We start from the raw sequence: 11,707 nt of genomic DNA on the forward strand, positions 1-11,707 counted from the left end.
GTTTTCCGCAGAGAACATCCTTCATCTTACCATATAACGATGTAAACTACCAGCTTGTAGGATCGGAGGAGTAAAATTAGGGGGTACAGTCATATCCAGCCCTGGATCGCAAGAGGACAGATCGCGAGAAAAACCTAGAAAATTGCTAATAATAATATATAACATCCCGTTAACCCGAGATATATGGTATCTGATTAAAAATTATTGAAAAGATTTGTAGGACCCTGGTCCAGTAGCCACGTTGATAGCCCATGGCCGCTGAGGACCCTGTGTACCTCCTTCTACCTGCCGGCATCCCCATTGCCTCTTCTAAATACTAGGCCTGGCGCAATGATGACAATGTCTGCTGACCACTAGACCTGCCAATATTTTTAGTCATCTCTAGACCTGAACAATGTTCTGGATTATCAGACAGTTCTAAGAAAGTTTTGTATTATTAAAGGAGTCTGTATTCACAGGATCTGGTCTGGGATCTGATATTATTTTGGGGGCCTGGTCTGGGGTCTGGATTTACTTGGGGATCTGGATCTGTACTTACCAATCTCGGTCTTGAGTATGTATTTTTTTTAATGATGTTGGTCTGTATTTAGGGGTCTTGGTCTGGGGTCTGTATTGATTTAGCCTCTGTGTCTGCATTTATTGGGTCTGGTCTGTTGTTTGTATTTATTTAGGCGTTTGGTCAATACTTAGGCAGCCTGGTCTGGGGTCTGTATTTATTTAGGTATCTTGACCTGTATTTAGGGGGCCTGGTCTGTCGTCTTTATTTACTTAGGGATCTGTGTCTGTATTTACGGGGCCTGGTCTTGGGACTGCATTCATTTAGGAGTCTGCATCTGCATTTAGGGGTTCTGGTCTGAGCCTGTATTTATTTGGGGGGGTGGTCATGTCTAAGGTATATATATTTTATAGAAAGTTTGGTTGGCGGTCTGTTCTGTGGTCTGTATCTGTTTACGGGATTCAGGTTAGGGATATGTATTTATTTAGGGGGTCTGGTCGGGAGGCTCCTCCGAAGTCTGGATTTGTTTAGGCTCTGGGATTATGTCCTGGGTCTGCATTAATATAGAGGTCTTTTTGCAGGCCATGCCCTTTCCCTTACTCCATTCTTGCTCCTGAATGTGGATTTTGCAGGCCACAATCTTTGACGTTCATTGAATGTCTTCATGCCAGGGCTCAGTATGACGAGATATCATAATAGCGCTACACACAGAAAACATTCTGCTGCTTTCTAGGAGGAATTGCCAACTCTTCCGGGAGTTGGGAATCTCCACTTTTTTTTCCGGAATCCTCTCAAACATTCTGGGAGAGTTAGTAAGTATGACCTATATGTACAATCTCAGCCTTAGGTCAGTGTTTCTCAGTGTTCCCACAAGACTATGACTACCGCACATTTTAATACCAAAGCAGTAGGACATCAGAAGTAACAACTAAAAGCAAAGTGTGCACCCCATGGGGACACACAGGACAGGTCAAGAATCTAGAACTTAGTAAACTGGGCAATGGTCTTACCTGTGCATATGTGTTGATGTATAAGAACTCTGGTCCTGTTCTAGATCCTTGGCATTCTTTGGGATGAAATTTGGATCGAGACTGCCACTTTCAGCACTTTCCTTCTTTTTCAAACGAAGGCTCCTCCTCACTTTACTGTAGAAAGAGATCTCTGCTCCTTTAGAAACAGAAGCAAAATCATGTTGCTTTGATAATGTGATTGACTGTAGACGGAACAAAAACAGGCAAAGGAGAGGAAAAGATGTTCAGACGTTATGGTTCACTGACTTTATGGGGCCCTACATTGTGTCCTACAACCTAATGATCCAAGTCTGATTCTCCAAACCAATGAGGTCAGGAGGACATGCTCCATCTGTACATACATCTTGAAAGACCACACTCATGAGAAACACACAAACCCTGGTTGGAGATGGAACTTCCTTCTTCCTGATTAGCACTTTGTGGTTGTAATTTTACCCACTAGTTTTGAGGGAATACCATACAGGGTCCTGTTGATATTGCTTACCTTTATTCTGTGATGTACGGTCCGGATCGAGGTCACCGTTTTGAGATGATGATCTTGAGTGACTTCCACTGCCGATGGAGGAACTTGAATCTGCCCATTCCATTTTCATTATTGTGACTTCAGAAGAACCTATGTGAAAAAAAAATAATACTAATTAAAGAATTTATTAGATAGACAAAACACAGGCTGGTTAGAGTCCATCTATTGTAAGGCTGTGACCCCGTCAATGGTGAATGCAGTAAAGTGCTATCAAGCCTTTAAGAAGTGTCTTCATACTTTCTAGAAAATGGACAAAATCACGTTTGATGACAAGAATGTGAGCTAGATGCTGAGACCAGTCATAGCCAACCAGATGAAAGACATTGGCTCAATTCAAGCTAATTTGACCATGTGATGGACCAAATCAAGGATCAGCTATCACTGATTCAATGGGACACCTCTTTATAGAACGAGAATGTGTAATAAAGCCAACATAAGATGAGAGGTGTCCAGAATTTTTTTAGTATGCCCAAGTAAAAAACTAATGAGACAACTAAGATCTCAAGGTCTCTAAACCAAGCAATAACTCCTAATATAGATTAGAGAAACATCATTAAGTCATTACTACTTTTATAGTGTTGGCTGCTTGGTACTTTCTATCCATATATTGTACTTTTGACACCTTCTGTGGTTCCACTTCCTAGGGTTTCCAGCGAAGAAAGACTATGGTGGCCTCTTCTATCATCTTTGATGTCTGTGATATTTTGGCCTTGCTCCCCCCATTCGTTGCAGCTCTTTGTGAAGCTCATGGTGATTCCATCAAGAGAAGTCACATTTCGAGGAGACAACTGTTTGTTCATAATGTCCCTCATTATAGGGGATATCCGTATTTGAGGCACACGTCTGCTGGGAAGACCACCTCTTGGGATATCAATTAGCACTTTCTTTGCTACATTCGGTGGAAATGGATGACGTCTGTGTGGAAGGGTCATGGTCTGATGATCTGGACTTTTTGGCATTTCACCTTCCTTTGAAGGTGAAGTAGATGTCTTGTCAGTTTCAGTCTTAGCGTTCCTTTCCATAAGCTTTATTTGAGGACCTGGGGAGATATTTGGGCTCATCTTAGCTTTCTTCCTTCTCTCGAGAAGACATCTTTCCTGGTATCGAAACTCAGCATCTTCTTTTGATTCATCCTCAAAATGTACTCGAGCCTTCGCTTGCCTTTGTGGTATCTTCTCATTGAAGTTGATAGAACTCTTTGAGTACCTTGTCGTAGGGGTGTCTTCTATGTGGACAATCTGCGTTCTATAAAAAAAGTAAAATTTCACATTGTTAATATGTCTACAAGCAAGAGTTACACTGACTCTCAGGCTAACACGTCTCTAAGCCCATGGGCAAGAATTAGTTCTGTTCCTGCACAGTCAACGTAACGTCACGTAATGTGGTAAAACTAGTAGGTCAAGCAGCTGGAGGCCAAAAGCAGTAAAAACATTTGCTCCACTAATTCCTCATGTTTTGGTTATGTGATGGACACGGGTTAATAATGAGCTATGCCCATCACATGACTTGGGCAGATTTTTATCCCTTAGGAGTAAATTAGGATGGTTCCTGCTGAATGACAGCAAGCAGAGATCTTGAAAACAGAAAGAATTTATACAAAAAGAATATATCAATAGGCCAATATATTAAAACCACTGATGTGAAAGGGATAACATTGATTATCTTGAGACAATGGCACCTGTCAAGTGGTGGGATATATTTGGCAGCAAGTGAATGGTCAGATCTTGAAGCTACTGTGTTGAAATCCAAAAAATGGGCAAACGTAAGGTCCTGACCAACAATGACAATGGCTAGATGGCTGGATTAAAGGATCTCTAAATCAGCAAGGCTTGTGGGGTGCTCCCATTATGTAGTGGTCAGTACCTGTGAAAAGTGGTCCAGGAGTGGTCCAGGAGTAAACCCACCAGGAGGCACTATGGGAAGGAGACAAGCTGGTGGAAGCAGTGTGACGGGGCAATGTTCTGCTAGGAACCTTGGGACTTGGCATCATGTGTATGTGACATGTACTATCTATATAACAATGTACATACCAAGAATGCACCCTGTCAGGTTTGGTCTGGGGAACGTGACAAAATGTTCAAGGCGATGACTTGTCTCCAAATTTCGTAAATCTCAATTTGTGCATACAGTTATATGAAAAAGTTTGGGCACCCCTATTAATCTTAAGCTTAATGTTTTTATAAAAATTGGTGTTTTTGCAACAGCTATTTCAGTTTGATATATGTAATAACTGTTGGACACAGTAATGTTTCTGCCTTGAAATGAGGTTTATTGTACTAACAGAAAATGTGCAATCTGCATTCAAACAAAATTTGACAGGTGCATAAGTATGGGCACCCTTATCATTTTCTTGTTTTAAATACTCCTACCTACTTTTTACTGACTTACTAAAGCACTTTTTTTTTGTTTTGTAACCTCATTGAGCTTTGAACTTCATAGCCAGGTGTATGCAATCATGAGAAAAGCTACTTAAAGTGGCCACTTGCAAGTTGTTCTCCTGTTTGAATCTCCTCTGAAGAGTGGCATCAAAACAACTGTCAAATGATCTGAAAACAAAGATTATTCAACATAGTTGTTCAGGGGAAGGATGCAAAAAGCTGTCTCAGAGATTTAACCTGTCAGTTTCCACTGTGAGGAACATAGTAAGGAAATGGAAGAACACAGGGACAGTTCTTGTTAAGGCCAGAAGTGGCAGGCCAAGAAAAACATCAGAAAGGCAGAGAAGAAGAATGGTGAGATCAGTCAAGGACAATCCTCAGACCACCTCCAGAGAGCTGCAGCATCAACTTGCTGCAGATAGTGTCACTGTGCATTGGTCAACTATACAACACACTTCGCACAAGGAGAAGCTGTATGGGAGAGTGATGCGAAAGAAGCCGTTTCTGCAAGCACGCCACAAACAGAGTCGGCTGAGGTATGCAAAAGCACATTTGGAGAAGCCAATTTCTTTTTGGAAGAAGGTCCTGTGGACTGATGAAACCAAGATTGAGTTGTTTGGTCATACAAAAAGGCGTTATGCATGGCGGCAAAAAAGCACAGCATTCCAAGAAAAACACTTGCTACCCACAGTAAAATTTGGTGGAGGTTCCATCATGCTTTGGGGCTGTGTGGCCAATGCCGGCACCGGTAATCTTGTTAAAGTTGAGGGACGCATGGATTCCACTCAGTATCAGCAGATTCTTGACAATAATGTTCAACAATCAGTGATAAAGTTGAAGTTACGCAGGGGATGGATCTTTCAGCAAGACAATGATCCAAAACACCGCTCCAAATCTACTCAGGCATTCATGCAGAGGAACAATTACAATGTTCTGGAATGGCCATCCCAGTCCCCAGACCTGAATATCATTGAACATCTGTGGGATCATTTGAAGAGGGCTGTCCATGCTCGGCGACCATCAAACTTAACTGAACTGTAATTGTTTTGTAAAGAGGAATGGTCAAAAATACCTTCATCCAGGATCCAGGAAATCATTAAAAGCTACAGGAAGCGACTAGAGGCTGTTATTTTTGCAAAAGGAGGATCTACTAAATATTAATGTCACTTTTCTGGTGAGGTGCCCATACTTATGCACCTGTCAAATTTTGTTTGAATGCAGATTGCACATTTTCTGTTAGTACAATAAACATCATTTCAAGGCAGAAACATTACTGTGTCCAACAGTTATTACATATATCAAACTGAAATAGCTGTTGCAAAAACACCAATTTTTATAAAACATTAAGCTTAAGATTAATAGGGGTGCCCAAACTTTTTCATATAACTGTATCTGTAGGATGTGCCGGAAAAACAAATCGAATCCATGGAAGCACAGAGCAACTTACAGGAGTAAAGGGTGCCATATACCTCAGGATGCCTTCAGAGGTCTTATGGAGCCCATACCTCAATGGCACAGACCAGTTTAGGCAACTGAAGTCAATCCCGAGTGAACACAAAAACATAAAATATATCAGTTCCTATACAATAACTTACACATTCCCCCGCACTAAGGAGTGATCTGCCTTCAGGGGCTCAGAACTTCTTTTGGGTTTGGTGGAGAATTTTTTGATAATGTCACGTGACGCTGGAGGAGCTTGCGGACTTCTTACTTTTGGCCTGTCAAAGATAGGAAAAAAAATGCAATGTATTAATCTTGTCACCAAGATATGGCATACCTCCAATTATTTCGGCTTTATTCATGTATACTTTATCAGTATTGGCAATGTACAACTTTAATGCTTTGCTTGCACCGAGTACATACTGTACTCCAGGCCTTCATGTGACAAGTGGAGAGATATGCTATGGTAATTAGTAAGATGATGGCTCTTCTAGACTGAGCCTGGCCTATACCAGAACTGATGATGTCACTGCACCTGAAGTAGTGATGTCACCAAGATACAGGTTTACCACTAGGCTCCACTTAGCTTCTAGTTTCCCTGTATTTTCCGGCCATGAATAATCGCCACTTTCACATATGAAATGATCTCCTGCAATTTCCACTCCAGTATATACATTCATCACGGGATAATTGCATCAGTCACATCTAAATTACATTTTTTTTAATAAAGTGGTGCAAATATTATTGCACAGAATGGGACATTTGGTGTCATTTATGAACTGCACAGACATCTCGAGAGTCAGCACATTTTTAATGCACATCGAGCATTTCCCGGCCACGTCCATGCATTAGAGCAAATCCTCATTCCATTTCTTATTATTGGCTTTGCCTTGGTTCTGTGCAATATTATACAATTGTGCAGAATGTGCCTGAAATGTAGACAAGGGTAAAGACTTTGAACTTCTGGGAGAGCTCTGGATGTGATGTTCGACTATTGTTCAGGAAGAAAAGACGCAAAGTCCACATGTAGAATCTAAAAATGGGATACTTTGTTAAAGGGGGTGTGCCTGTAAAGATATTTAGGATATCTGATAAGATACGCTACCAATGTGTAATCAGTGAGGAGTCCAACCACTGTGGAGAGCGGTTTGCCCACAATTTTGCTCAACGGGTCAAAATATCGATTGAACTTCTGTCCTATTGGACAGCCAGCCCAGCATGGAAAGTGCTGAGTATGGATGATGAACATAAGCGTTAGTGGAACATCTACCTGTCTACTTGTACCACCGAGCAGATACATAATATAACCCTCCTTCAATGCACTCAAATGACCCTAATAATTCATGAGACCAGCCAACTGCATCGAAGGTCAAAGCTGGCACTGTGACCATGAGGAGCAAGCATGCGGTCCTGAGACATTCTGGACATGGTTCAGTTCCAGGAACAAAGATTGAACCAAGGATGTTGGATTTCTCCAACATCCCATTTCTCTCCTGTAGGTTTCTACAGAAAGCATGTCCTCCATATGTGGAACATGACCCCTTAAGGGTAAACTACATTGCTTAGCAAAAATAAGATAAAGAGTGACTCACTTTATAGAACAATGAAGGAACTTGATCCCATCTAGAAGAGATTTTACTAACTTGTCTGCTGGTTAAGTGTAACTTCTTAGGAATAGTAGACTTCTACATCTAAAAATTGCAATGGGGTGGAAGAGAAATTTCTGACCTCTAATATCACAGAAGACTTTGCCATGGGTCACAGGTCATACTTGGCCAGTTCACACCTCTTAATCTGACTGTCATACTGTAGGCAACCACCTACAAGACCCGATGATTGCCTATGATGGTCTTCTTCCTTTGGCAATCAAGTACTTGTCCAGTTATAATCCCCTTTACACAAGGTATGCTCCTAGCCCTTTTGCTGTCTAAGGTGAAATATAATTGCACCCCTTTTCTGGTATCTAAGGATTTGGGAAGCTGAAACACTGCCTTGCAGTAAAGGAAGGATCCTGCTTGAGACGTCCACTCACTTGTGGATGGAGCATCAATGATTGAACACATATGTGTTGGGTGGCCTGACTAGAAGAAGCGCTTCCCCGATTAAGCTAATTCAGATCTCTACATAGGATCGCATCGTTCTCGTTGGACATGCAGAGTGGAAAATATAACATTAATGTATAGAATAAGGAAAATTACAGTTGTTATATTAAGCAAAGTGGACTGGCCCATTTCATAGGGCTCACAATGTCATCTTAGCTCACTATTCATTCAGAATGATACTATGATTGGTGAACATCGTCTTTGTGTTGGAGTGCCTTGCTTCTGAGCTCAGATTTTCATACGTGTCTACAGATTTTGTAATATCACACATTATAATTTACCTAAATATTTTCATGGGTGAGCAAACGGAGACTCCAGAGTCACTGTCTGAAATGCATCCACCTGCAAGAAGAGAACAGACGATCTATGATACTTGTGTGGGCCATGTTGCCAAAAGAATCACCTTAGCCTTCACTCACTTAGTGTTTGTGGAGACACAATGCCAAACAGGTTCATAACTAAACAACACTTTCCTATCATTTGGAGAATCGGTGGGTCACCCAAGTTAAGGACCTCCTTGATGTCTTGATAGACATTCTCTGTCAGTCAGGGGCTACTACACCAAAAAAAATGTTGTGGTGTACTTGAGAATATGTATTAACATAAGGAAACATAGGTTCTTCCCACAGTTTTCCAGTAGATTTAATCCAGCAGTCCATGTTTCTTCCGTAGAGCCACCCATAGGAGTGCCTCTTCAGACTTCACTTATGTTGTGTTATGGAAGGTGCTAACTCTCTGTGGAGATAGCCAGTCCCCTGAGAATACTAAGCAATTTTACCCCCCAACAAAATAAAGAAAATATTTCACTGTAGGTGGCATCAGCTATCGGGCAAAGCCTGACTCTTAACTTACATTATTGAGTATTTCAAGTGATTCAAAGTTTAAAAAGACTCAAAAAAGTTGGCTTACTGGCTACCCTGTAAATCATTGTCTGGGCGAGTCTTTACTTATATTGTTGAGTGATTGAAGAGGTAAAAAGATTCAAAAAGGCACAAAAGGGACATCAATTAGTCTAAACAAACTATACCAAAGTACACACATATAATAATAGAAACTGTTACCATTATTGGGCAACCTATTTGTTGTTTTAGGCAGGTCCTTCATTAATTGACTAGGCTTGTTGGGTAACAGTTCTTTCATGATGGTTCCTAATGGATCTGACTTAATTCCAGAAACATTTGTTCGTGATGGAGGACTTTCTCCAGTGGTGGGGAACTTCGTGGTAGACTTTGTGGTGGTGTAATCCCTAATGGTCTGTGTGGTGGTGAAATCCTTGCTGGACTTTGTGGTGGTATAATCATTGGTGGAATTTGTGGTGGTGTATTCTCTGGTCGGCTTTGCGGTTGTGTAATCTCTGATGGTCTGTGTGGTGGGGTCATCATAGATGGTCTTTGAGGTGGTGGTGATGGAATAATCTTTCATGGGCTTCGTGCTGGTGTAATCATTGGTGAGCTTTATGGTTGAGTAATTTCTGATGGTCTGTGAGGGGGTATAATCATTCGTTGGTTTTGTGGTGGTATAATCATTTGTTATTTTTGTGTAATTATTAATGGTCTGTGTGGTGGTATAATCTCCGATGGCTTCTGTGTTGTTGGTGTAATCCTTGATGTTTTTTGTGGCATTGTAATCATTGGTGGGTTTTGTTGTAGTACAATCTCTGGAGGTCCTCCTGGTGATGTGATCACTAGTGGTTTGTGTAACAATGTTTTCATTGGTGGACTTTATTGTAGAATAATCTATGGAGGTCTTCCTGGTAGTGTGATCACCAGTGGTCTGAGTGGTGGTGTAATCAGTGGTGGACTTTGAGCATATGTAATCACTGGAGATCTTTGCTTGAACACTATTGCTTGTCTGTGCTGCAGAACTTTGGGTGGTCTCTTTCTTTTTGGGTGGATTAAGCCTGTTCTTCAGCTCAACTTTGTTTTGTTCAATCTGGGTGCGTAGAGTTGGAAGATGAAACAATGCCCCATTTTGAGCTTCCAGGTAATTTTTCCGGGTCCATGTTGGCATAGGTATGGCTTGATCCTTGATGATGACTGCATGTCCACTTTGCTGAGGCTTTTCTACTTCTTTCCTTTGATCGTTATGTGTTTTCTGATATTTCACCTTGGAAAGGAAACTTTCTGGTGACCATTTTTGGGGAGAGGCCACATTCTGAGAATTTGGTGGGAATCCAAGGATTGGAGATGGCGTCTTCTCCAGGCGTGGTAATTTCTGTAATGATCCATTTCTTCTACCAAGGTCAGCAGCAAGAGTAAAAGCATCTGGATATTTCCGGCGAAGGTCGTTGTAAAATCCATCTAATGTTTTGCTGCTGCTGTTGCTAGGAACATCCATCAACATCTCTTTCTTGATGGGTCTTCCTACCCTCGTTCACAGCGTTCTGGCCGCATCGTACCACAACCACAACACTTTACCTTCAAGGAAAAGAAAAAGTCTTATTTGCAGGTTTATGTTGTCTTTTGACCAACAGGACACATTTACTGGCCACTACATCACCTCCGGCCAGTTTTCCTATATACAGAGTTCATAGTACCAAGCTTTGAATATGATCTCCAAGGACACACGAATTTAGAACCATGCAGAACAACATTCCTAGCCATTATTGTGCACCTGTCACTTTATAAGGGACATCTACAAGAATGTGCATGGTCGACAGACCTCACGGCTGTGCTGATTCTACAACAGCGAAGGAAAACCAAAGACAGCACTGTCAGAGGGTTCTGGGAGTCACAGTTTCCCAACAACTTGAGTGCTGCAGGTTGCTGACACCTGCAGCAGCTGTCACCCCTCAGATCCAAAGAGGCAGGGCAGCTTATTTGGCTGCTTTGGGTCCTTGCCGAGAGGAACCCAACCCAAGTTGGATGAATCCCCTATCTCATTGGGCAATTAGGTATCCTCTCTCCATAGGCATTAGCAAACAAGGAAGCTAACCCACGGATCATGGGTTTAGAACAAATGCCTCCTCTGCCAGGTGCTTGATGACCAATCTTCACTAGAATGGAGGTCGTGTTAATATTTGTTATGTCTCTCCCAACCCCACCTTTATAAATCTATCTATATTGATACAGTCTGAGATTTGGTGGCTATGTGTGTTGCAGGTTAGTTTAGGTTTGTGGACCCATGCCAGAGTGCGTACCTGGTGGTACATGCAAGCATGGTCAGATGTTATAATATGGGCCAATTCCTAAGATATGTTTGCATACATACCCGGACACAGAATCCCCTGTAAGCGCCAGAGGCAGCAGCATAAGGAGCACCATGGGGACCTGCATTATCCAGCGGTCTATGTGCTATCTTCTATCGTACCGTCCAGCTTCACTCTTGGCTCAGGTGCGTTCTCTGCCCGTGGCTGTGATTCAGTCGGTTATGGGGTGTGATTGTTTTATGCTGCTGTCATGGTTGCAGCTCTTGGACAATGACCAGGTATAGGGAAGAATCACTTTACTTGGAAGTTAGCTCGGGGCAAATATGAGCCCAATGAAAGTGTAGGACCGTGGTCAGTGCATATATACTACAGTACTGGGGAAATGCCAGAATAGCTATTTCTGTGCAAATGCAAAAGCTCCAGGGTCCGAATGCAAAATGTGCACCGTCACCCATCACATGCCGTTTATACTGTCTTCATGTGCAAGAACAGGACCTTTGTCCCCCACTCAGATACTATGATGACCGCAATTGCCGCTACAGCCAGACCCTCTAATTCTAGCACCCGGTCACTTCCCCATAAGTAAAAA

General features: G+C 42.0%; 1 protein-coding gene across 3 annotated transcripts in view; it reads right to left on the reverse strand.

Annotated features, from left to right (window-relative positions):
- Window positions 1-11,381, reverse strand: part of LOC141154347 (uncharacterized) — a 64,537-nt gene extending 53,156 nt beyond the window's left edge. Inside the window, exons 1-7 of one of the 3 annotated variants that reach the window (XM_073640097.1) lie at window positions 11,181-11,381; window positions 9,032-10,387; window positions 8,252-8,312; window positions 6,024-6,146; window positions 2,664-3,295; window positions 2,012-2,140; window positions 1,507-1,663 (exon numbers count right to left, since the gene is read on the reverse strand). In XM_073640097.1, the coding sequence (XP_073496198.1) occupies window positions 1,507-1,663; window positions 2,012-2,140; window positions 2,664-3,295; window positions 6,024-6,146; window positions 8,252-8,312; window positions 9,032-10,313 (2,384 nt within the window). In that variant the 5' untranslated portion in view covers window positions 10,314-10,387; window positions 11,181-11,381. The remainder of the gene's footprint in view (window positions 1-1,506; window positions 1,664-2,011; window positions 2,141-2,663; window positions 3,296-6,023; window positions 6,147-8,251; window positions 8,313-9,031; window positions 10,388-11,180) is intronic. The other 2 variants (XM_073640098.1, XM_073640099.1) reach the window with 2 other exon arrangements.
- Between the last annotated feature and the right edge of the window lie 326 nt (window positions 11,382-11,707).

Source organism: Phyllobates terribilis, unplaced genomic scaffold (assembly GCF_046119375.1).
Source record: "Phyllobates terribilis strain yellow unplaced genomic scaffold, ASM4611937v1 Scaffold_7__3_contigs__length_470593459, whole genome shotgun sequence".
Taxonomy (NCBI): Eukaryota; Metazoa; Chordata; class Amphibia; order Anura; family Dendrobatidae; genus Phyllobates; species Phyllobates terribilis.